This window comes from Pleurodeles waltl, chromosome 11, assembly GCF_031143425.1.
Source record: "Pleurodeles waltl isolate 20211129_DDA chromosome 11, aPleWal1.hap1.20221129, whole genome shotgun sequence".
NCBI lineage: Eukaryota > Metazoa > Chordata > Amphibia > Caudata > Salamandridae > Pleurodeles > Pleurodeles waltl.
Window position 1 is genome coordinate 33,736,088 of NC_090450.1, and position 27,810 is coordinate 33,763,897.

At 46.0% G+C, this 27,810-nt stretch overlaps 1 protein-coding gene across 1 annotated transcript; it reads left to right on the forward strand.

Annotated features, from left to right (window-relative positions):
* The first annotated feature begins 282 nt into the window (after positions 1–282).
* Positions 283–27,709, forward strand: LOC138265061 (5-hydroxytryptamine receptor 3A-like). Its single transcript, XM_069212609.1, has 9 exons — positions 283–361; positions 4,018–4,181; positions 7,115–7,159; positions 10,116–10,225; positions 12,199–12,368; positions 16,566–16,711; positions 21,762–21,972; positions 24,805–25,029; positions 27,453–27,709. Exons 1-9 carry the CDS (start codon positions 283–285, stop codon positions 27,707–27,709), a joined length of 1,407 nt encoding a protein of 468 aa, XP_069068710.1.
* Positions 27,710–27,810: the final 101 nt, after the last annotated feature.

A 27,810-nucleotide genomic window follows, 5' to 3' on the forward strand; every position in this document is an offset into this window, starting at 1 on the left:
TGTGCCAGCCTACTTGGAGAACCCAGTCTTTGAAAGGAGAGGGAGGCCTCTAAGGGGTCCCACTGCCCAGGGACAGCACAGAGTGGCCAGTCTACCTGAACAGCCAGGCAGGAGGACCACTGCCCAGACACACCTCAGAGGGCGTCAGTGACCCTGCTTCTGAAAGGAGAGGGGAGACGTCTGCTTGAGTCCACTGCCAGGCACACCTCAGAGAGTGCCAGTTTGTGCCAGTTTGCCTGGAGACCCAGCCTTTGCTATAAGAGGGGCGGCCTCTGCACGGCCATGGAGAGATGCAGGGCGCACAGAGGTTGCTCGGCAGCTTGTGCCTCCCTGGTGCTGGTTTTCAGCGTCTTCCTGCAAGGTAAGGCCTCCTTCTCCACTGCCACCCCAGCCACACTTCCTATACCCCCCCACTGCCACACTTCCTATACCCCCTCCACTGCCACACTTCCTATATACAGCCTGCACTGCCACACTTCCTATACCCCCTCCACTGCCACACTTCCTATACCCCCTCCACTGCCACACTTCCTATACCCCCTCCACTGCCACACTCCCCTCCACTGCCACACTTCCTATACCCCCTCCACTGCCACACTTCCTATATACAGCCTGCACTGCCACACTTCTTATACCCCCTCCACTGCCACACTTCCTATACCCCCTCCACTGCCACACTTCCTATACCCCCTCCACTGCCACACTTCCTATACCGCCTGCACTGCCACACTTCCTATACCCCCTCCACTGCCACACTTCCTATACCCCCTCCACTGCCACACTTCCTATATCGCCCGCACTGCCACACTTCTTATACCCCCTCCACTGCCACACTTCCTATACCCCCTCCACTGCCACACTTCCTCTACCCCCTCCATTGCCAGACTTCCTATACCGCCTGCACTGCCACACTTCCTCTACCCCCTCCAATGCCACACTTCCTCTACCCCCTCCATTGCCAGACTTCCTATACCGCCTGCACTGCCACACTTCCTATACCCCCTCCACTGCCACACTTCCTATATACAGCCTGCACTGCCACACTTCCTATACCCCCTCCACTGCCACACTTCCTATACCCCCTCCACTGTCACACTTCCTATACCCCCTCCACTGCCACACTTCCTATACCCCCTCCACTGCCACACTTCCTATACCGCCTGCACTGCCACACATCCTATACCCCCTCCACTGCCACACTTCCTATACCCCTCCAATGCCACACTTCCTATACCCTCTCCACTGCCACACTTCCCATATCCCCTCCTCTGCCACACTTCCTATACCCCCTCCACTGCCACACTTCCTATACCCCCTACACTGCCACACTTCCTATACCCCCTCCACTGCCACACTTCCCATACCCCCTCCACTGCCACACTTCCTATACCACCTCCACCTCCCCCTCCTCTGGTACACGTCCTATACCCTCTCCACTGCCACACGTCCTATACCACCTCCACTGCCACACTTCCTATACCCCCTCCACTGCCACACATCCTCTACCCCCTCCACTGCCACTATTCCTATCCCCCCTACACTGCCACACTTCCTATACCCCTCCAATGCCACACTTCCTATACCGCCTGCACTGCCACACTTCCTATACCCCCTCCACTGCCACACTTCCCATACCCCCTCTACTGCCACTCTTCCTATACCCCCTACACTGCCACACTTCCTATACCCCTCCACTGCCACAATTCCTATTCCACCTGCACTGCCACACTTCCTATACCCCCTCCACTGCCACACTTTCCATACCCCCTCTACTGCCACTCTTCCTATACCCCCTACACTGCCACACTTCCTATACCCCTCCACTGCCACAATTCCTATTCCACCTGCACTGCCACACTTCCTATACCCCCTCCACTGCCACACTTCCCATACCCCCTCTACTGCCACTCTTCCTATACCCCCTACACTGCCACACTTCCTATACCCCTCCACTGCCACAATTCCTATTCCACCTGCACTGCCACACTTCCTATACCCCCTCCACTGCCACACTTCCTATACCCCTCCACTGCCACACTTCCTATACCCCCTCCTCTGCCACACTTCCTATACCCCTCCACTGCCACACTTCATATACTCCCCCCCGCGATGTTGCTAAAGTCTCCACGAAACTGTTGAATTTGAGATAATGCTCAGCTTTCACCAAATGGTCTGAAGGGCTTCAGGCCTCCAGCCTATGGACCCAACTTGCCCCCGAAATTTTTCTAAATAGTGATAGTGAAAAATTGTGGAACAAGGGCCAAATGTATGAAGGATTTTAGTGTGTGCAAACCCTCTGATGTAACGGGCCAGACATACAGACACTGGATTCGTAACATGGTTGCAAACTGCGCAACAACTTTTTTCAAATCCAGTCAGAGTTTGCAAACCGACCTAGGTTGTATCAGGGAGGTTCAAAAACACAACTTATGGTCAATGCCTTCTGCCATTTGTAATCAACCAATACTTCAAAGCACCTAATGAGCTAATTATCCAGGAGTTCTGTTTATTTCGAGTAAAAACAACTCAGTAAACGCAATCGTTAAATAACAAATATGCAAAGCACATATTTCAGTCACAAAGTGCTAAAGCATAACATATCAACCTATTACAGTCGCTGACACATGAACAGTTAGGGGAAAGAACCGTAGCTGCATAATATACAAAATGAAAAATATTCAAATATCGATTAAAAATGTTTCGATTAGAATGAATAAATAAAATAACATTTACGTGATACATAAACAATTGGAGATATAGTCTACTTTATACAAACGCATCACATTAAAAGCAAGTTAATCACTGTCACATAAGATTATTTACGATGGACCTCCATCACCCTGACCTCAATAAGAGCTCAGTCTTGATATTTCAGTGGTCGATACTATGGTTCAAAATTTGCAACCCTACATTTTATGGTACTGACCATAAGACGCCGAGCCCCTCCCTACAGTCCAGGTCCATGGCATTATAGCTTTATCAAGGAAGAAGGCAGAAAAATAAAATACGCCCTCTTTGACCCCTACAAGTAAATTAACGCACCAGTAAAGTGAGCAACCCCAACCCTTCCTATGAAGTGCCATGGCAACTGTACCACTGGGGAACGTTTGCAGAAAACGGTGCAAAATGATGAATATTATTGCATGATTTTGAATTTGCCCCAAAACTACAAATTTACCAGTATTGGCCCATTCCTCTCCTTCATCCTTTCCATCTTCTCTTTTTCCTTGAATGGTTCTTTCCTTCCTGCTTTCTAGCATCTTTCTTTTCTCTTTATGTGTAGTTCATTCTTTCTTTCCAAGTTTCTTTCCTTCTGTCTATTCTTTCTTCATTCCATCTGTCTTTTTTCCAGCTTTCTATCCCTTTACACTTATCATGCACCTGTCATTCCTTCACAACTTCTTTTCTTATTTTTTTTTGTATTCCTGACATTCTTTATTTTTTTCTCTTCTTTCCTGCAGTCACCCATTCTTTCATCTCACATTTTTTCTTTATTTCATTACAGTTTTTTGCTATCCATCTTTCTCTCCTTCCTTTTTCTTTTTGATTTATTTTTTGTTCCTTTTCCTTTCCACCCTTCATGCTTTCTTCTCTCCCTACTTAATTCACTTTTTCTTATTTGACATGTTTTCCTTTTTTTTCTCATGTTCTTTTGTACCATCTTTCTTTCATGCTTCCTTTTTTCTTCCTTCTTTCATTATTTTCATTTTACCTTCTTTCCTTTGAGCTGTCATCCTCCATTTGCCTCTAACTTATTTTTACCTTGCCATTTCAATAATGTATCTTTCTCTTTGCAACCATTTTGGCCGCTGATAAGTTTTTTGTTGGTCCTCCTTTTCATTCCCTTCTTCTAACCAACCTCTATGCACCTTCAAGTCCCCTTGAACTGCTTCTTGATTCCACTTGAATCCATTGGTAAAAGAGGGTCAGTGTATATTTGGCTTGTGGGTGCTCTGTTGGTTGCCCTCACCAGCAGGTCTGGCCATCTGAACTCTAATGTCTTTTTTTGGTCCACAGACTACACCGTGACTTCCCAAGTGACCTGCAATGGGGGGGAGACGGAGCACTTCCTGGAGTCCTTCAAACATGTGTTTGGCAAGAAGGCTTTCCGCCCGGTGAAAGACTTGAACCAGCCCATGGTGGTCAACATTTCCATCACCCTCTATGCCATCCTGGGAGTGGTAAGTACTCGACCCACAAATCCGCACAGAGAGCATGGTCATTAAGGGTTGTATGTATTAGTCTGTCCATTCCAGTCCTCCCCTAGAGATGGAACATTTAGATCCTCAGAGGGGCATTTGCTGGCAGAGTATTGCATCAAAAGAGAGGCATCTGGGATTCTAATAGGGATATGTTATGCCAGGCAAGCTAGGCATCCTCCGGTGCGACATACCAGATTCGTGGACTATCCTCAAGGGTATAAATGCCAGTCCCTTTGCGCTTTATCGAGAGTGAAAGGTGCAGGTATTGTGTGATCTCCTTAGATTTGGGAAATAGTGGTACTGCACCCAAGGGGCAGGGCACGCTGGCCCTATGTGTCTTCTTCAGTGACCTGACTTTCCATCCTTAAGAGTCATACACAACAGCAACCTGTTTGCCACAGGTCTGCCACCTTTGTTGCACCAGGAACCCTAAACATTTGTACATCAGCAGAGCATTTGAAGTGTGCAAGCATGCCACTGACAAATCATAGAGGCACTGCAACACTCCAAAGCACTAAATAAGTACACAATATAGCAAGGTTATTGCAGATAGTTTTAGAAGGTGATCTGAAAATGTTGGAGTGTTATTGATTTTCTTGTCCCTACCCATGATTTGTAGGTCAAGTCAAATGTTGGGTCGTCCCACCATCTAATTCCTTAACTGTTACAAAGATTATTGGTGTGCTAGTCATCAGTCTTCTTAAGCTGGTCTCTCCGCATGGCCCTTCTTTGACTAGGGAGATAACTCAGCAGGTTGGATTGCAGCTTTGCAGTATCTGCAAAGTTGCAAGCTCTAACCCAGAAATTGTAACTCAGGTTACTCTCTAGGGATATCTTTCAGAGTGAATGGCCCTCATTGAACAAAGGCCCATTTAAGAGTTTTGCTTTTCTTGGATGGTGGTAACGCCCTTCTCCATGACCTCCCAGACTCTACACTGGTACCCTAAGTGCATCCACCAGGCAGCACTACGGCTCATGCAGGAACTAAAGAAATATGATCCCAACACCGCATCCTGATGGAACTTCATTGTCTCTCCTTGCTGGTCCTCACCATCTTCAAAACCAGCTGCATCATTTACAAAGCCATCACAACCAGCACCCTGCTTATACTGTAGACAAGATCACCATCTCTGGTGGTTTTCAGCACGCCAACAACCAGGACTCCATCAGACTGCAAACTAAGAACGGTAAAAAAAAATAACTATGCAATGGGCCTTTTCCATCCATGATTCTGGGATTTGGAACAGCATCCCTGTATCCAACAGGACTGCCCAAGCACTTCCCCAATTTATGAAAGAATGGAAGACTCCTTTTTGAAGGACACTACATCACAATACTTTAATCATCTACAACCCAACTTCTTCTTCTACCGTTTATTGACTTTGTGCTTGCCTGTGACCCTGTCTAGTGCTTTGCTGCCTTTTGGTGAGCTTTACACTATAGAAATACAACATATATAAACATAAAATGCTGTCATGCTCTTTAATCACCACTGGTAGCTAACCTTTTCCCTACTGCCTTAACATCACCCAGAGGAGATGTATTTTCCTTTCATGCAAGGGCAATACATGTTACCCTTCCCTGCAAAATATGTGGCATCCTTCCATCCCTTTGCCAACCTTTCCTATATGGACTTGCTTTTGTGACAGCCACTCATGCTTTCCATGTCTCTGCTGAAATATCTAGCCTTTTCCTCTACTATAGGCTCTTTTCACTTTTACAGTTTCTACTGATTCCTTCTCCAGCAGGAGCCCTCCCTTAATCTCTTGGCAAACACCACAAGTAATGATCTCCACCTCGCCATCTGGATCCATTTGAAAACGAAGAACGATAACGCCAAGACCACTAAATCAAGGCACAATTAACTCAGATACCTTTATATGAATTAAAGATATCCAAATCACAAAACAATATAGAAGAACCCACTGACCACAGCAAAAATGATTTTATTTCCATATTTTTTGCTACTATTTTTCCTTTGTAGAGGGGGACTCCTACTCACTGTCTACTATCCCTCCCCTAGCCTCGCTTCCTTCAAACCTTTTTTCAGAAATTTGTATATTCTTTTATTTGGTAAGCTTGTCCTCCAAACCCACTTCATGTGACTCTTCTTCCTTTCATGGCCGCGATAGTCTGTTTCCCTCCATTCTGTTCTCTTTTAATATTGTCAGAGACATTTTATTCACACATACATTGGTTTGAAGTAACATGTTTTACGAAATATAGAAAAATGCACAATTCAAAACAATATAATTGATGAGATGTTATTATATGTAAAATCATCAAAAAACGCAGCATCCAGAGGGACATATCAGAAGAGAAGAATCATAATGATAACAATTGTCTTAAAGATAATCTATAAGACAATTTGTGATATAAGAGAAAAGATGAGCAAAAAAGTAGAAATGCTGGTTTTATGTTAGATAATTTTATTGTGTTTCATATGTACGTTTTCCTTTATTATTATTTATCATTGGAGTTATTAGTATTATAATTATTGCTAGATTTTCTAACTGTTTTAAGAAACATGTTAATCATGGGATGTAGTCTAATATTTCTATGCATGTATTTGACGCAATATTAATGTACGTATTCATATTTATTGCAATGGTCTGAAATGTTCTCTTATATTGCATCTGTTGTGATATTTGGTTCATTTTTCCACCCCACACTTATTGTTTTTATTAGTTATATCTTCATGGTTGTGGCTTTGTTGGTTAAGGGTAGAGCTGGTCCTGTAATGCCCTCATTCCCACCATCCCAAGCAAACATTACCTTGACCCTTCCTGATGCTTTGCTAATCCCCCTGTTGGTTTCCTCATTCTTCTGCTTTGCTCTTGTCACCCCTTCTTAGTTTCACACAGTGGATTGTTGCCTCTGCTTGAATTTTATCTCAATTTCTTTCCCTCAAGAATGAAAAGAACCAGCTGCTGACCACCTTCCTGTGGCTACGGATGGTAAGTAAGAGCAATTGTTGGATGTTGAATGTTGATCTGTGGTCCTCAGCACTGACACTGGACTTCTCTATGGACATTCCAGAACAAAATATCATTCTTTTATAGACTTTCGTTACTCTGATGTCTACTTTCTTATAATAATCATCCAGTGGACACTGATAGACCTTCTTTTATAGGAACTCCAGCATGTGCAATCCACACTCTGATTTTTTTTTCATAGGCTCTGCCAACATGGACCATCTTTTCACTCATGACCTCTCTCAGTTTTAATTTTGCTTCATTGAGTGGGTTTCCAGCACTGACCTTCCTATTCAGATTATGCACTCAAATGTAATCCGCAGGATGGGAGGAGTAAACTATGGTTGCGCTGTCCCATCTGCTCCTTACCTAGTGGTCAGATTGTGGAGAATTTCTAAGATTCCTCCTGGTAATGATCACATTAGCAATGACGCGGGCCCCAGTGTCACCCCAACCACTTGGCCAAACTGGGTGACTTTTTCATCGTTCAGCCACCCAGTTTTCCTGTCCCTTGCAATGTTCGCAAAGATCCTGATGTCTTTTCATAAACTATTTTTAAAACAAACCATACTACACATTATTCGACATCCTGGAGTATTGTATGTTCTGTACGATCCTCCGGGCATTGTTTTCACACCTTTCGGTGGAAACACACAGTTGGCTAGGAGTACTAAGGGACTGGCTGCAAAAAGTGGTTGTACGTTGCACATACTTAATGCGACTAGCCTTTAAATTTCCAATGCGACAATGCAGCAACGGGCCACTTTGCAAAATCTTGGGGGAGCAAGCAGTGTGCCCACTTCCCCGAGGCGGTAGACACCATTCAGAAAGATACTACTCGTAAATCCCTTTGTGAATAGCAAACAGTAGTACACTTATACAGAGGTCTGAGGCGGAAGTCACTGTTCAGAAAGATATTACTCGTAAATCCCTTTGTGAATAGCAAACAGTAGTGCACTTATACAGAAGTCTGAGGTGGCAGACACCATTCAGAAAATGACTACTCGTAAATCCCTTTGTGAATAGCAAACAGTAGTGCACTTATACGGATGTCTGAGACGGAAGACACCATTCAGAAAGATACTAATAGTAAATCCCTTTGTGAATGGCAAACAGTAGTGCACTTAAACAGATGTCTGAGGCGGCAGACACCATTCAGAAAGATACTACTCGTAAATCCCTTTGTGAATAGCAAACAGTAGTACACTTATACAGAGGTCTGAGGCGGAAGTCACTGTTCAGAAAGATATTACTCGTCAATCCCTTTGTGAATAGCAAACAATAGTGCACTTATACAGAGGTCTGTGGCGGAAGTCACTGTTCAGAAAGATATTACTCGTAAATCTCTTTGTGAATAGCAAACAGTAGTGCACTTATACATCTGAGGTGGCAGACACCATTCAGAAAACTACTACTCGTAAATCCCTTTGTGAATGGCAAACAGTAGTACACTTATACAGAGGTCTGAGGCGGAAGTCACTGTTCAGAAAGATACTACTCGTAAATCCCTTTGTGAATAGCAAACAGTAGTACACCTATACAGATGTCTGAGGTGCCAGACACCATTCTGAAAGATACTACTCGTAAATCCCTTTGTGAATGGCAAACAGTAGTACACTTATACAGATGCCTGAGGCGGCAGACACCCTTCAGAAAGATATTACTCGTATATCTCTTTCTGAATAGTAAACAGTAGTACACTTATATAGATGTCTGAGGTGGCAGACACCATTCAGAAAACTACTACTCGTAAATCCCTTTGTGAATGGCAAACAGTAGTACACTTATACAGATGTCTAAGGCGGAAGACACTGTTCAGAAAGATGCTACTCGTAAATCCCTTTGTGAATAGCAAACAGTAGTACACTTATACAGATGTCTGAGGTGGCAGACACCATTCAGAAAACTCGTAAATCCCTTTGTGAATTGCAAGCAGTAGTGCACTTACACAGATGTCTTTGACGGAAGACACCATTCAGAAAGATACTACTAGTAAATCCCTTTGTGAATGGCAAACAGTAGTGCACTTATACAGATGTCTGAGGCGGCAGACACCATTCAGAAAGATACTTCTCGTAAATCCCCTTGTGAACGGCAAACAGTAGTGCACTTATACAGATGTCTGAGGCGGATGACACCATTCAGAAAGATACTACTCATAAATCCCTTTGTGAATAGCAAACAGTAGTACACCTATACAGATGTCTGAGGTGCCAGACACCATTCAGAAAGATACTACTCATAAATCCCTTTGTGAATAGCAAACAGTAGTACACCTATACAGATGTCTGAGGTGCCAGACACCATTCAGAAAGATACTACTCGTAAATCCCTTTGTGAATAGCAAACAGTAGTGCACTTATACAGATGTCTAAGTTTATCTTTGTGAAACAGGCCCTATGTTTGCATAATAAACACAGCCTTTATTTTTAGTGGCTGATTTCAGTGAATTTGGGCCTGATTTAGATTTGGGAAAAAGGGTTACTCCATTACAAACGTGACTGATCTCCCGTCTGCTGTACTACAAGTGCATTATATCCAATGGCTCTTCTAATACGGCAGATTGGGTATCGGTCAAGTTTGTGAATTATTAACACATCCGCCGAATTCTAAATCAGGCACTTAGTCTGGGATCCTCTGTGCTGTGCTGTTTGGGATGCAATTTCTATTGCAGATGTGTTTATTGGCTTGCAACAGCTTATTAAATATGGTGTTTGGTGTGGGGACTGTAAAACAACAAGACACTCCAGAATACTGAAATTACATTGCACTGACAGTTGGTTTTCAGTGCATTTTGAGGTGCCCATACTAGTCAATTTCTATTTGGAGCCTTGGGACTTAACCTCCCTAATCTGAAACGGTTTACTGTCAAGTCATGACCAACTTTTCCAATGGTCTTTAGGCAGTTCTTGACCTTGTTTGAATGTCTCCTTTGTAGGTGTGGTTCAATGAGTTTGCTTGGTGGGACCCCAAAGACTGTGGAAATGTGCAGAATATATCAGTTCCTGTGGAGCAAATGTGGACACCTGATGTCTTTGTCCTCCAGTTGTGAGTAACATCAAATGAATATTTAAAGTGATGCTTCAGCCTCTAAGCACAAAGGGGGTCATTATGACCCCAGCAGTCGGCGTTAATATGGAGGAAAGTACTGCCAACAGGCTGGCGGTACTTTCCTTCATATTAAGACATTAGCGGTTTGGCTGAAGCCAAACAAGCCAAACAGCCAATGTACCACACCGACTGCCACGGCGGTAATGACCGCCGGGCTGGAGACTTCAATCTCCAGCCCGGCGGCCGTCACTTGCCCGCCTGCTGGATTAATACCCCACCTACCGCAATGGTGTCCATAGCATCCTTACCGCCATGAAAACCGTGGCAGTAGGCACTATGAGTGACAGGGAATCCCTTCCCTGTCACTGATAGAGGTCTTCCCCGCCCCCTCTCCATCTCCCCAGATTTCCCCCCCACAACCCCCTTTCCTCTCCAGACGCCCCCTTCACACACACCCCTCCCTTCACACATGCGTACACACACCCATTCCAACATTCATCCATGTATGCATACATCCATTCACACACACATCCACACACACTTACATACATACACGCAGACACGCATTCACTCAACTCAACATACATGCACGCACCCCCAAACATGCACACACATACAACACGCAACACACACCCGCATACACACACACACAGATATATACACCCCTCCACCCCTGTCCCCTGTCGGAGCACCCACTTACCTGGATCCAGGGGGTCCTCCGGTAGGGGACGAGGCGCTGCTGCCAGCAGCAGCATCCGCCAGCAGAACACCGCCAGGCCGTATTATTCTCATAATTATGGTGGCGGTCTAGTGGTGTGGCGCTGCTGATGGCAGCAGTGCCACCTTACCGCCATCCGCCGGCATGGCCACAGCCTAATTTCCGCCATCCATCTGGCGTAAATCCGGCTGTGGTCATGATAAGGCGGACGGCTGGTAGCCGCGGCTACGGTCTTTTGGTGGCCGTCGCCACAGCGGTAGGTGGTATAGACCGCCAAGGTCCTAATGAGGGCTCAAGTTCTTAGACACTCAAACATATCCACTTCCAACACTCTCTTACGATGCATGAACTTTCAAGGGCATCAAAAAATGTCCCTCAAAGCTCTCAGCATGTGAAAGATGGACAGTAATGCGCAATTCAACTCTCTGCCTTAAAAAATCCAAACCCTAAAAGCTATAAAGATATTCAAGACGCATGAGTTTCCAGTTATATCATTGTAAAACAATATTTAAAACAAAAATATTGACAAAGTAAATACTGATCAAAACGTTTTTGTTTTCAGTTTATTTTCCCACAAAAAACACAGAGTATTTTGGTAAAAAAAAGAGAAAGGTGTACAAAATGCAAATGGCCAATAACAGAAAAATGAAAAAGAGTAAGATAGATAGGAGGGTGGCAAAGATAGTGTACCCCTTCACAACAAAAATGCAGCACACTGTGCAAACAAGGGAAGGAAGAAAGGATGCAAGTTATGGGGGGCTTCAGACAGCTTTTAAAGGGAGGTTAGGAGGCTCCAATCCCTCCTGGTTTACAGGTACAATGGCCAGTGTATGAAACCTTGAATCATTTGGGACCATCCGTCAGTCCCTCCGTAACCTGGTGTGTGTTGTCATTCACCACTATCGGCGAGGGTACACTTTAAGCTGCATCTTCTAACCAGAGTAGCCTGAAGCTCTGCTAGTAAAAGTCAAGAGAACTCTCATTGAAGTCAGGGACTCTGACATTCACTGTGAACACAGTGGACAAGCCAGAGAAGGTTCAAGCGGGGCAAAATAGCACATCTTCACAGGCATGCAAAGACCTTTTTTCCTAACCCATCAGCATCTTTAAAAACCCCAGTGCAAGCCTTTATCCATTTTCCCACCCAATCCTCCTTCCCATGTTCAGTCCTATAGAGTCACCACTTGGTGACATCTAGTGCTATGGTGGGTCTTGTGGAGGGTCTGACCTATCTTCCTTTTGTCTTTGTTAGTGTGGATGAGGACAAATCCCCTCAGCTCCCTTATTTGTTTGTGGAACACAGCGGGAAGGTGCAGTACCGGAAACCCCTGCGTGTGGTCAGCTCCTGCAACCTCAGCATTTTCCGCTTCCCATTCGACATCCAGAACTGCTCCCTAACCTTTGGATCCTTCCTAGACTCAGGTACGTGAGGTGCTCCTGCTCTGGAACTGAAGTACACTGGGTGTACCACAACATTATATATCTGTGCTTTCTACACCTATATCCATTTACATGGCAATTACAAGTTCTTTACACAAGCAGCACTGTGGGATGGACATACAGACCTGGATTCCAGGACAAACTGCATCTGTGTGAACTTTGAGCGATGCTGTGCATCAAAATAACTCAGCAAGAAGGAAGTAGGAGTTTGACCAAGGTGGAGATAGAGGTCATTGAGATGTTGTGGAAGAAGCTCAGATGAACTGAGGATGCAGGTATATGGTGCTCAACCAGGGATGTAAGGAGGACAGGCCTTCTTCCTTTATTCAAGGTCCTTATCCCCTCATTGTTATGTTCAGAGACATGAGTTTTGTGGAATGTGCCTTAAAAACACAAAGGACCTCTCCAGAAAGGCTAGGTTCTTTGTTATGTAACTGAATCCAGACAAATTAATTGTTAGGTTCCCGTTATACTTTGTTTTGTATAGCCCATACCAGGGGCCGAGCCAGAGATGGCATCCCATTCAACACAGCAACAGCCATGGGAATGAAATGGTGGCTCAGAAAGGCTCAGAGATTTTCTCCTTCCTGTGTAAGAACTGATCTGTATAAGTGTTCCCTGTACCATAACTAATGTATGAGTTTATACCTACAAGCACACATGCGCAACAACTCCATTAGGATTATCTGCAGCATTTTGCTTGCAGAGTCATGCTGGGAGCATACTTGGGAACCTCATGATCCTTGTTTACTCTTCCCACCATGATGACAAAACATCACATCCATCTGTTGTACCGACCTGACAAGCAAACACAGACAAGTACATCAGACCCCACCAGCATCTCAAGCATGGGACCATCCAGATTACACTTTTCTAGATACCACCATACTAACCAGCATCATCTCTGTGGCAGCAAGTTCAGAGCACCATTCAGAACCTGACACACCTCACAAACTCTTCTATATAAGACACAGTTCATCCAGACACCCTCCCAAACCCACATACACACCCAGGTCTGCAACCGCCAAGCAAGTCCACAGAGTGTGACAGGACAGTAACGTGCTATACAAATACTGTAGCACAACAAACATGCTCTGCTCGGCATTGACAACACAGGCTGCCTCCAGGTCCTCCGAAAGGTGGGCGGAGCACACAAGGTGGCAGGCAGGTGGTTTTAGGGACTACATTACAGGACTGGAGATCAGGCTGCAGATCACGGTGCAGACACAAGCAGGAGCTGCATTTCAGGTTTGCAGATCAGGGACCTTGTGCATACATGAGAAGACACCACAAGTATTACTTATCACATTTGGAAGTTTAATTCATCTCTTACACCAATTGGGATGTCACAACGCATCCGGAGAACTAAAGTATGGGCTCCATTGATCCGCTTTGTCTACAGAAAATCCTTCCAACACCAAAGCAGACCCTCTGGAGCCCCTGCAGCTGAGGGGAGGTGCTTGTGGGCTGCTTTGCACAAGCAGCCCTCTGACTCTCCATCAGGGGATAATATGCATCATCCATATTAATCTGGACACTTATGTGCTGGAATCTGGGTGCAGAGGGATGTAATTGGCACAATATCACACAACAGAAATACCATCAGTCACTACTTGGAGAGCTAGTCTTGGGCCCATGAGGGTCATTGTCAGCACTGTCACCTATCTCTTGTGAGAAGTTGTGTTCCTCCTCAGTGGTCAGGTTCCTGCCCTCAGATCACCATAAACAGACATATGTAGTGCTACTACTGACTCCTGTGTCATTGTTGGTGGATGTCACCAGCGGCAGTGAGCTTCGAAATGCACTGAGCATGGGACCGTAAATTGTATCTTCATTGCAACTGGGAGGCATGTGTTCATTTTAAAATCCCGATAGATTCCTGGAATGGGCAACAGTTCTGAGATTTAAGTGCATGCAAGGAGTTCATATGAGCTTTATTTTGCTTGCAGGGGCTGCTGGTCACTGGTTGCATGCAAGAACTACAAGCCAGGGTTTCAGGTGGCTACAGGTGCTGAAGATCTTGGCATTAGGTGCATGCAAGAACTACAGGTCAGGGCTTCGGGGAGCTACAGCTGCTGAAGATCAGGGCGTCGGGTGCAAGCAAGACCTCCAGGCCAGTAATTTGGGTGGCTTACGATGCTGAAGATCAGGGCATTCAGTCCATGCAAGAACTACAGGCCAGGACTTCAGGTGCTGAAGATCAGGCCATAGGGTGGAGTCAACAACTACAGGCCAGGGTTTCTTGTGGCTACATGTGCTGCAGATCAGGGCATCGGGTGCATGTAAGAACTACAGGGTTTCTGGTGGCTACAGGTGCTGCAGATCAGGGCATCGGGCGCATGCAGGAACTACAGGTCAGGGCTTCGGGTGGCTACAGGTGCTGAAGATCAGGGCATGGGGTGCATGCAAGAACTACAGGTCAGGGCTTCGGGTGGCTACAGGTGCTGAAGATCAGGGCGTTGGGTGCAGGCAAGACCTCCAGGCCAGGAATTTGGGTGGCTTACAGTGCTGAAGATCAGGGCATTCAGTCCATGCAAGAACTACAGGCCAGGACTTCAGGTAGCTACAGGCGCTGAAGATCAGGCCATCGGGTGGAATCAACAACTACAGGCCAGGGTTTCTGGTGGCTACATGTGCTGCAGATCATGGTATCGGGTGCATGCAAGAAATACAGACCAGGGCTTCGGGTGGCTAAATGTTCTGAAGATCAGTTCATTCGATGCATGCAAGAGCTACAGGCCAGGACTTCAGGAGGCTACAGGGGCTGAAGATCAGGGCATCGGTTGCAGGCAAGAACTCCAGTCCAGGGATTGGGTGGCGACAGGTGCCGAAGATCAGGTAATTTTGTGAAGGCACGAACTACATGCCAGGGCTGCAGATGCTGAAGATCAGCACGCCGGTGCAGGCAAGGACTACGAGCCAGGGCTTCAGGTGGCTACAGATCATGGAGATCAGGGCATTGGGTGCGTGCAAGAACCACAAAACAAGGCTTGGGTGCCTCCAGGTGCTGGCGATCAGAGAATCAGGTGCATGCAATAACTGCAGGCCAGGGCGTCTTGTGTAGGCAAGAACTATAGGCCAAGGTTTCAGGTGGCTACAGGTGCTGAGGAGCAAAGCATTGAGTGCATGCTAGAACTACAGGACAGGGTTTCAGGTGGGTACAGGTGCTGAGGAGCAGACATTGGGTGCATGCAAGAGTTACAGGCCTGTGCTTCGGGTATCTACAGGTGCTGAAGATCAGGGCATTGGGTGCATGCAAGAACTGCATGTCAGGGCTACAGGTGCTGAAGATCAGGGCATCAGCTGCATGTAATAACTGCAGGCCAGGACTTTGGGTGGCTACAGGTGCTGAAGATCAGGGTGTCGGGTGCATGCAAGAACTACAGGCCGTGCTTTGGGTGGCTACAGTTGCTGAAGATCAGGGTGTCGGGTGCATGCAAGAACTACAGGCAATGCTTCGGTTGCTACAGGTGCTGAAGATCAGGGCATCTGGTGCATGCAAGAACTATTGGCTTGGGCTTCGGGTGGCTATAGGTGCTGAAGATCGGCCCATTAAGTGCATGCAAGAACTCCAGCCCAGGGCATAAGGTGTATGCAGGCAGTGCATGCAAGAACTCCAGGCCAGGGTTCCGGGAGGTTACATGCGCAGAAGATCAGGGCCTTCAGTGCATGTAAGACCTGCAGGCCAGGGGATAAGTTATAAACAAGCAGTACTAGTCAGTGCATCATGTGCTTGCAAGACCTGCAGGCCTGGGCATAAATTGTATACAGGAAGCAAAGATCAGGGCAACAGGTGCAGGTACGTGCTTCAGAATGAATGTTCGGAAGATGCATTTGCCACATTTGGCACATAGGTGGTATTAGATGTATCCAAAGCACACAAAATTTGCAGATGAGGACCTTATGTAACCCATGGATCGGCAAACTTAGATCAGTGGTTTAAAGGCTGACACTTGAACTGAGTGTTGCAGGCAGTGTTCAAAGTGTCTGAGTGTTGCACAAGGTGAACATCTTGCAAAGGCCTCCTCTAAGTTATCACATTAAAGTGAACAAAAAAGTGATGGATGGAATGCTTGAATTCATCTAAGACACTGGTAATTACCCAGGAAGCACCCCAGTCGATCATTATTTTGCAATCCAACACACTGAGAAAATCATTACTTCCTGTCTCTCCTGCAGTTCATCACATCAAGCTGGGCCTGCTCCCATCAGTCGACAACACTGAAACCTTCTGCAGGGAGACACTGACCTCCCAAGGCGAGTGGGAGCTGGTAAAAATTGAGAGCGGGTTCAGTGACAACGTACCTGAAAAGATTACATTCAATGTAAGTGGTTCTCTAAAGTTGACCCGCTCTGGGCCTCTCATCCATTGTGCCTCTAAATGGTTGTGTCATATCCTAACCAGGACAACTAGTGCTTATAGGAGAGCTCGTTCCATTTCATGCTGGCCTTTGGCAGCAGAGGCGTCCCTTTGAAACTACAAAAGGTGATAGGTAAAATGTTTGCAAAAGTGTCATCCTCTGGCTATCACTCAGTGCCACATTTCAGTACATTGTTTTTCTATGCACTGCACCACTTCAGCCAGGGTGCATGTCTATAAAACCCAGGTATGGTCTAATGCAGCCCTTGTCTTGTCTGCCATTTGGAGTAATTCCAGAGAGGTTTGCATAGGGGATATAAGGGGCTGCCATGAATTTAAATACAAGAATGTATGACTCGTCGGAAAGTGGAGGAACAAGCCATATAGCCCTCCCTCTCCAAGTACTACTCACAGCTTCCTTCCATCCATGTTACCATGGTAACCATGCCCCATCCTTCCATTCTTGTTATCATGAAGAATGTATAAAAAAAGCTCCCTTTGATCAAATTTGTGATAAATGATTTGGACACAAATTGAGATCCTCTGTGGGCAGTGATCCTCAGAAATCCTTGGCCTCACAGAACAACAGCGTATTGTCAATCCAATCATTGCCAACAAATTACACGTATACCTCCTAATCAGTGGGGACATCTGATTCCTTTATTTACTTTGTGACTCTAAGATATAGCCTTGGACTCCCATTTCTCTACCACCTTCCACCTACTCAAACAAGATCTGAGTTCTATCTCATAATGCAGCGCACACAGACCACCACACACTAAATAGACAAAAAAAATCTTTGTGTGCTTTCTTTCCTCAACCATGTTCAACTCTTGAAACAGTAAAACATGTTTATGTATTTATTTAGACATGTTTATGTATTTATTTAGTTAGCTGCTTTTGACTACCACTACATTGTCACATTGCAAATGGTGGGATGGGAGTGCTTGACATAGGTGTCAAACCAAAGCTAAAAGCCTCAAAAAACAAATAGGGTCATTTTGAGGGCACCTAGGCTTCTAAAGAAGGAAGGCAATCTCTGCAGCTGGTTGCTAACTCTGGAATTTCTTGCCACCCAACTTAAAGACCTTACAAAATATTTACAGTGCTGAAAACTGCTCAATAGCCACAGTTGTACTCCCCTTCCAAATCACTTTTTTCTATCAAGCCAAGTAATAGATGTCTAGAATTGATAAAAACTCGTCAGCACATAATTTGTCAAACTAATCACTCAACCTCTCAATCAGCACCTCCTTGGTGCACACTTTAAGCATAAACTCACTCACTGCATATACCTCACCTGGTTACAAGCACTACAGGCTTTCTTGAAAGAAGATCTGTGACAAGGACTCGCAAAGACCAGAGGTTCACAAAGGGACCTTAATTAAAGGCAGGGACTCAAAGACCATGATTTAGAGTTTGTCGGCTAGGGTACTCCGTAACAACCATGAAGATGTACCCTGTCTGCCAAAGTCCCTGTCCACCCACTCAATTTTGGGTTGCGCTGACCACCAGTTTTATGCTGATGGAGTGAAATTTACTCCTTCAGTGTAAACCTTCATCCAAGGGCTTGAGGGAGTGCAGACTGCTGGAGGTAAGCCATCCAACCGTCTGCCCTACGTGAAGTTGCCGGTCAGATGGCTTCTTTTACTGACCACCACTGTCTTGAATTTTCTCGCAGTGGGGGACAGAAAAATGAAAATATGATGCCCACACCATGGGGATCACTCCCATGGTGTTCTGGGCATTAGTCATTACTTTTCCAAAAACAAGCTCCTGCTAAGTGAGTTTGTTTTTTGAAAGTAAAAACTTTTAAAAAGTTGGTGTAAGTAATCATCATGAATGATAAATGCACACCAAACATTTAAATGGCTTTGTATGAACCTGCGTGATGACCACCCAATTTTAAATCTGTCTCAAAGACTCTACAACATATCCCTTTCAAGAGGTTCCTAGTTGTTCCAGTAGCTCACCTGGAATGAAATAAGAATAACCACTTCTCTCAGGCAACATATAATGTATAAAACCTGCATGTCTAATAGAATACTGAATGCATGGAAGGCACACATTTGTGCCAAATGAGTAGCAATGCCTTCCTGATACATTGTACTCCTGTGGAAATACAGGTATTAACATTTTTATCCAGGGAAAAATAACATCTCTTAAAATTACATTGACTATGATGACATAATGCACATAACAAACATTCTGTGCTGAAAAAGCACCGTCAGAATGGGTACAAGCGAGGGCTAGCTTGGGCACTAATCCTGGTGCCAGTTACACATTGCTTTCCGGTCACAGTGCACAGGCTCAAGCCGCAGACAGTAGAGTTAACCATTATATCACAGATATTGTTGCAGTTCTAATGTCCACATTGTACAGTATGTAATGGATATTATCAAGCAAGTTTCAATATTGGCCCCAAGAGTGTAAAACACCATTGCCATGCCTTGCTGGTAACTACACTGCCCCACATGTAAAACACCATTGCCATGCCTGTTACTACATTGCCCTGCAGGTAAAACACCATTGCTGTGCCTGTAACTACATTGCCCCGCATGTAAAACACCACTGTCATGCCTGTAGCTACATTGCCCGTCAGGTGAAAACACCATTGCCATGCCTGTATCTACATTGCCCTGCAGGTAAAACACCATTGCAGTGTCTGTAACTAAATTGTCCAACAGGTAGAACACCATCACCATGCCTGTAACTACATTTTCCTGCAGGTAAAACACCATTGCCATGCCTGCAACTACAATTCCCCCGCACGGAAAAGACCATTGCCATGCCTGTAACTACGTTGTTTGTCAGGTAGAACACCATTGCCATGCCTGTAACTACAGTTCCGCCGCACGTAAAACAACATTCCTATGCGTGAATTACATTGTCCGTCAGGTGAAACACCATTGCCATTCCTGTATCTACATTGCCCCGCAGGTAAAACACCATTGCCATGCCTGTAACTACAGTTCCCCCACATGTAAAACACCATTCCTATGCGTGAACTACATTGTCCGTCAGGTGAAACACCATTGCCATGCCTGTATCTACATTGCCCCGCAGGTAAAACACCATTGCCATGCCTGTAACTACAGTTCCCCCACATGTAAAACACCATTCCTATGCGTGAACTACATTGTCCGTCAGGTGAAACACCATTGCCATGCCTGTATCTACATTGCCCCGCAGGTAAAACACCATTGCCATGCCTGTATCTACATTGCCCCGCAGGTAAAACACCATTGTCATGCCTGTAACTACATTGTCCTTCAGGTGAAACACCATTGCCATGCCTGTATCTACATTGTCCTTCAGGTGAAACACCACTGCCATGCCTGTAACTACATTGTCCTGCAGGTAAAACACGATTGCCATGCCTGTATCTACATTGCCCCGCAGGTAAAACACCATTGCCATGCCTGTAACTACGTTGTTTGTCAGGTAGAACACCATTGCCATCTCTGTAACTACAGTTCCGCCGCACGTAAAACAACATTCCTATGCGTGAATTACATTGTCCGTCAGGTGAAACACCATTGCCATGCCTGTATCTACATTGCCCCACAGGTAAAACACCATTGCCATGCCTGTAACTACAGTTCCCCCGCATGTAAAACACCATTCCTATGCGTGAACTACATTGTCCGTCAGGTGAAACACCATTGCCATGCCTGTATCTGCATTGCCCCGCAGGTAAAACACCATTGCCATGCCTGTATCTACATTGCCCCGCAGGTAAAACACCATTGTCATGCCTGTAACTACATTGTCCTTCAGGTAAAACACCATTGTCATGCCTGTAACTACATTGTCCTTCAGGTGAAACACCATTGCCATGCCTGTATCTGCGTTGCCCCGCAGGTAAAACACCATTGCCATGCCTGTATCTACATTGCCCCGCAGGTAAAACACCATTGTCATGCCTGTAACTACATTGTCCTTCAGGTGAAACACAATTGCCATGCCTGTATCTACATTGTCCGTCAGGTGAAACACCATTGCCATGCCTGTATCTACATTGTCCTTCAGGTGAAACACCACTGCCATGCCTGTAACTACGTTGTCCTGCAGGTAAAACACGATTGCCATGCCTGTATCTACATTGCCCCGCAGGTAAAACACCGCTGCCATGCCTGTAACTACATTGGCCCATAGGTAAAACACCATTGCCATCTCTGTAATTACATCACCCCCACATGTAAAGCACCATTTACACGCCTGTAACTACAGTGCCCCCACGTGTAAAGCACTGCCCAAGATGCAAAGCTTTGTTGCCATTTCTTTATTCCTAGTTTCCCCGGGGTGTACAGCCCAGCTGCCATACCACATATGCCCCCAGCTCATGCAGTATGCATTACAGACATTACAGTAGTACTATGGACAGTGGTTCTTAACAGCTAAAGCACCCTTGCCAGGCCAGTATCCTCTTTGCTTCTCAGTAAGTAAAACTCCTTTGCCACAACACTGTCCACAGTTCCCGTAGCATGTAAAGCACAATTGGCATGCCAGTTTCAACTTTGTTTGGTAGTAGGTAAAGCCTTGTTTCCCACCAATAACCACAATGCCAGGGGATGCCGAGGTGTTGTAGGCTACAGACTCTGCATGGGCTAAAGAAGGATCTCTTCCAAGGGCTATTTCAATCCAGCCCTAGAAACATCCTGAAGCCCCTAGGACAATAACACTATGGCCCACTGATCCATCCCAAGTATCTATGTCATTAAATGCACAGTCCTTCATGCCACCGTATCATCACACAGACATCAGTGAATACTTTTAACCAAGATATAATTGAAAGGATAGACCTTCATGCCCTCTGACCTGGATATGTTTGAAGTTTGGGCTTCTCTGGTGTTTTTGCTCATGCATTGTTGCTGCCGAGCTAAAGGTATTTGAGTGTGGACCTTTACTTGCCTTGTGGTTATAGTGATGTGCCCTTCTCTCCATAATCCACATGTTGTTGACTCCTGGGTCTCAGTTCTGCATGTAATGTGTATGAATGTCTGTCACCCTAGATCATCCTGAAGCGCCGGCCTAGTGTCTACGTGGTGAACCTGCTGATCCCCAGTGCCTTCCTGATGCTGATCGATGTTCTGAGCTTTAACTTGCCTCCCCACACTGTGGACCGTGCTTCCTTCAAGATGACGCTCCTGCTAGGTTACACCGTCTTCCTGCTGATCCTAAACGATCTGCTCCCTGCAACGGCCAGTGGGACTCCGCTGATTGGTATGAGCATTCAGTAACTCTTAAGTCGGCCTCAAGTGCCTGAATTGTGATGGGATGGTGGGGGCATGGGCTTCTTCAAGAGTCGTATGTCCATCAGGTGAAACTTCAGCTCCCTAGAGGAACTTTATCAATTAGCTACCAGTATTTCCTCCCTTTGTTGTGTTCATAACTGATCAATGCTATAATAAGATTTTTCTTTTCCCAAGCTAACTAGGAGTCCCAATGGGGCTGGTGCTCTTTCAGGCATAAAAATTGATTTATCCAGACCTGGGAACAAAATGGGTTTCTTTGGCAACTCTACCCATTCTATATGAGCCCAAAACCAACTGTTCTGGTCAAGTCCTAAGGGATCCCAGGTCTGAACAATATATGCAGCCAATCACGACCAAGACTTTTACACTGAGGGAGTCATTTTATGTTTGGTGGTCTGGCTGCTCTACGGCTGGTGCAGCAGCAGCACCGACTAGGCCACCCCCAGCTCCGGGCTGCACACCAAATTTAAAGAATGTTGCTGGAGGCATTCTTCCTTCAAAGTGGGTCCCTTGTTCATAGGATTAGTCACTTCAAGGGAGAAATCAGTGACCTCAGGTCCACCATCTCCTAGGAAGCTTTTCTGCACTATTTGTTTTATGAAGAGGGACTTTCAAAGCCTTTGTGTAGCTTTGCAAAAAACTAAACAATTTCCATGATACACTGTAGGACAGCTGGGTATGTTTTCTGCTGAGGACTGCCATGGTTTACCTGGTAGACCCAAACACGAAAGAAACTGGTAGAAATAGTTTATGTACAGGGGCCGTCTCTGACATCATTCTCGCTTGCATTAGGTCAGTCTAACTGCTATCCTGAAGGTGTTGTGATCTGCTTCTTTGTCCGCAAAACTACCACCCTCAGCACTCGAGGCTGAGATGTGAGACATGGGTGGAAGGGAAGACTGCCAAGTGCTGGCAGCTGTCTTATTACTGCATACTTCTGAATGAGTGGTGGGAAACTCACTCCTATCCTGTGTCTGAAGCATCAAGAGGGTGTCATTCTTCTTCACATCATTAACCATTTAGACTGAGGAAGAGTCTTGCTTGAACCTATATGGCTGACACAAGCCAAGGGCATCTCAGTTGTTCTCACTTCATTGATTTAATACATCCCAATAGAGTAGCCCTACTTATATGAGTGACCTTAATCACCAAAGTAAAGTCCAACTCATTCCTTACATCACTGGTGCACATACTTCCATGGAGAATCTCTCCCTACACATACCAATGGTCTCACGCCTAAGCTGATTTGTATGCTGGTGTATGCAAGAATCCCACTTTTAAGCTATTTCCACACAAGATTCTTTCAAGGTTTTACCTTCCAAATATTTGTAGCGAATAACTCAAGCTAAGCATTTTGTGCAAGGGCAAATAGCCCATGTGCCATTAGTACCTGGGCAAATACTGCGTGAACTGAGAGCTTGCTCCTGAAATGGAATTAGCACCAAGGTTCTAATAATGGCCTTAGAATCTCACACATTCTGCCATCGCTGGTGACATACAAACAAGTCACTTGTACACTATAGTTTAGTTTCAGTCGTTCCATACCCTTTCCCCATGTCTAGTGTCAACATCTACATTGCCCCTCTCGCCCACGACGCCCGGCTACACAACCTCAACATCATCTCCTACGCCGACGACACCCAAATAATCCTTTCTCTCACCAAGGACCCCCTCACCGCCAAATCCAACCTCCACGAAGGAATGAAGGCTGTCGCAGAATGGATGAGAAACAGCAGACTGAAGTTGAACTCAGACAAGATGGAGGTGTTCAACCTGGGCGTCATCCTCGACTCAACACTCTCCATGTCCAAGCAAGTCGGCGCCGTCTCCTCATCCTGCTTCAACACCCTCCGCATGCTTCGCAAGATCTAAAGATGGATCCCCGCAGATACAAGAAAAACAGTCACCCAAGCCCTCATCAGCAGCAGACTTGACTACGGAAACACCCTCTGCGCAGGAGCCCCGGCCAAACTCCTCAAACGACTGCAACGCATACAAAACGCCTCCGCACGCCTGATCCTCGATGCCCACCGTCACAGCCACATCACTCCCCTTCTGAGAGACCTACACTGGTTCCCCGTCAACAAAAGGAAAACCTTCAAGCTCCTTACCCACGCACACAAGGCGCTCCACAACACCGGTCCAGCCTACCTCAACAAACGACTCACCTTCTACACCCCGCCCGCCAACTCCGCTCAGCCGACCTTGCCCTCACCACCGTCCCCCGCATCTGAAGAGCGACAACCAGAGGCAGATCCTTCTCCCACCTCGCCGCCAAGACCTGGAACTCCCTTCCTCTGCCCCTACGTCAGACCGAAGACCTGCTGACCTTCAGGAAGCGGCTCAAAACCTGGCTATTCGAGCAGTAGCAGCAGCCAGCCCTCCCCTCCCCCCAGCGTCTTGAGACCCTCACAGGTGGTAGTGCGCTCTACAAATACTTGATTGATTGATTGATTGGAGTCCAATTGCTCTCCTTACATATTTTTCCCTACAACTTTCCTTATACACTTCCATGCAGCATTCCTCACTCCCACATCACACGTTAGATGTGTTTTACCTTAAATGCTGCCAATGCCATCTTGGAACTATTGTCATATTATTGATGTATGTTCTGTAAGTGGAATTGGTGGAGTCTTTTGCTACAGATGGGCAATATGATCCAATCCAGATGGTGAGTGGAGGTTGTTGGATGAGATGTGTAAGCTTTGGGGCCCCACAAGCTGAGCCTCTGTGGCCATTCTAAAGTTCCCATTTTCAATATAATCAGGTAATTGTTTTTTCCTTACCTTTCTTCTTTTAGGGATATATTTCTCTCTGTGCCTCACGCTGCTGGTCATCGGGCTCCTAGAGACGGTCTTCGTCATGAACATTCTTCATCAAGGCTCATCTAAGTGCCCAGCTGTCCCCCAATGGGCCAGAACTATGGTCCTGCACTACTTGGCCAAGCTGGTGTGCTACAAAAAAATAGATCATTGTGATACCTGGACACTGAACAACTCATTCACCTTCGAAAGTGTGATACAAGGTAATGGAAACTCCCACTCTGCAACTGCAGAGAGAGAGATCGCAGGACCCGCAAGATCACAAACCATGCCGCAAGGCACTGTTGTATGCAAGAATGACCCAGGAGACTACATTAGCAGACGATAGCCGAGCCGAGGCCACAAAACATTTGAGTATGTGCACTTTGACTTTGGCCACTTGTCTGTGATGGAGCTGAAGGATGTTGTGATATACTGAGTCAAAGGCAGCGGAGAGGATTAATGATGTGAGCAAGTTAATGGTGCCAAACTCAGCTGTTTTTGGCAAGTCATCCCTCACTGTGATTATGTTGTTTTCAGTCTGTGGCATTGGTAGAATCAGGATTTTCAGGGTCCGGGTTGATGTGTGCCTTAATGTCTGTCCGCCACCTCCATTTCAGCATTTCTCTAGCTTCAAAGGTGTTATTCTGTTCAGCTGAGTTTGGTGAGGAGAAGAGGTTTTTCAGAGAATGTTTAGGATTAGGAGGATGCTTTTTGTCTGGCATCCACTTCTAAGATAGCCTGATGGTCAGTTAAAAATTACATTTTTGGGGTTGTTGGTTAGTGATTTATATGAGTAGGGAGACTGCAGAATATATTTTACGAGCCTCTTTTTTTAGGAGGTTGATAGTAATTTGAGATATTCGTGCATTCTTGGTACCACTTTGAACAGATCACTAGGCTACTAAAATCTTGTTGTACCTTATCCAAGAACCATTCTTACTTAGCTGAGAAAAGTGTACTAATGTAAATGTGAGTTATGAATGTTTAACGGCTAAAGTAACTACCTGGAGTGATTTTGTTTCTTTACTGGTCTAATATGCAAAAGACTTGTTAGAGCTGATTGAGAAGGCACTGAAGCTACTGTTGTTTTGAGGTATGTTTTTGATCTTGTTGAACTGATCGCAGGATTCTACAGCCATGTGTGATGAATTCATAGAGGATGCTGACCAAGGTTCAGGATGACTGGAAACTTAGGGCCCAATTCACAAAGGTAAACTTAGACCAAAAATTCTAAGTTTACGACTTTTGGTATTCACAAATGTAAGTTGCGAGTTGTATCTTTACATCTATACTTGGGGCATAATATCCCCACTTAGGGGCTGAACCTCTGCACTTGGTGCAGAATCTCCACCATGAGTGCCAGGAATCCACTCCGCACTCAAAGTGGAATCTCGGCACCTGGAGATTCCACCCCAAGTGCGGACAGTTTTTTCAGAGTAATTATGTCATCGAAGGAAGAATTTTTAGACACGTGTACATTATCCACATATTGATGAATCAAAGCACCAGAATCATCCCTCAAGGTTCGCAGACAAATTTAACTATGTGAGCGCTTTACTCACTCTTGAGGGAGTCTACAGTTGGTTATGTCCGAGTGAGAGGAGGGTAGCAAATTTGCTTATGTGCTATGTGTTTTGAACGTGGTGAATTGACAAAGGGGCTTGACTTTGAAGTCTGCTCATGTTTCATACATGTTGATAAGTCTCTCATAGTTCATACACAGTGGAGGGAAGGAGTTGCTTTTTTTTACTATAGCCTAACAAATTATCTTAGAATGTTCTTGCACTATGCTTGTAATAAAGCATAAACAAAAGCATACAAAAAATGGCAACCCCGGAGTCAAGTTAGCTATCTTCTGACATGACACCTTGAGATATTCTTCCAGAAAGACTAAGGGGGTCATTCCTACCCTGGCGGTCCGAGACCGCCAGGGTAGGGGCGGAGGAAGCACCGCCAACAGGCTGGCGGTGCTTCTGGGGCTATTCTGACCGTGGCGGTAAAGCCGCGGTCAGAAAAGGGAAGCCGGCGGTTTCCCGCCGGCTTCCCGCTGCCCCTGTGAATCCTCCACGGTGGCGCTGCAAGCAGCGCCGCCAAGGGGATTCCGACCCCCTTCCCGCCAGCCTGGTTCTGGCGGTTTTCACCGCCAGAACCTGGCTGGCGGGAACGGGTGTCGTGGGGCCCCTGGGGGCCCCTGCAGTGCCCATGCCACTGGCATGGGCACTGCAGGGGCCCCCTAACAGGGCCCCACATTGATTTTCAGTGTCTGCTTGGCAGACACTGAAAACCGCGACGGGTGCAACTGCACCCGTCGCACACCAGCAACTCCGCCGGCTCCATTCGGAGCCGGCTTCCTCGTTGCTTTCCCGCTGGGCAGGCGGGCGGCCTTTTGGCGGTCGCCCGCCAGCCCAGCGGGAAAGACAAGGTAGGAATGACCGCCTAAATGCTCAATCATTTAATCTGTCTGCAAAATACCAGGTTTATTACAAAAATCATACAAGGCTAAGGGCCTTTAATTTACCACAAATAAGATGGTCAAATTACTGGAAAGACAATCACAAACATATCTTAGCAGGCTTTGTTTCTAAATTCCTGTCACTTCTGACCTAACAAAAAATGGTTTTGTTTTATCTTGTTTGATTCTTAGAGAAGTCAGTAAACCTGCATATTGGTGACTACAACCACCTTGGGCCACACCTGACGAGTCTACTGAGAACCATTTCCAGTGACCTGCAAGCCATGCGGAAGCTGGTGGAGAACTACTTCGAGCAGCAGGAGATTGCTGAGGAATGGCTGCGCATGGGCCTTATTTTGGACACCCTCATCTACCGTGTGTACCTGCTGTTTATGCTGGTCTATGCATTGATACTTGGGTCTACCTGGGGCTCGTGGTACCACATCTAATGTTCTGTGCCATGACCACTAAGAATCATTCACCCAGTGACCTTGGAAGTGACATTGATCAGCCACTTACACTCTCAGCAACTGAAGGGAGGTAACGTGGC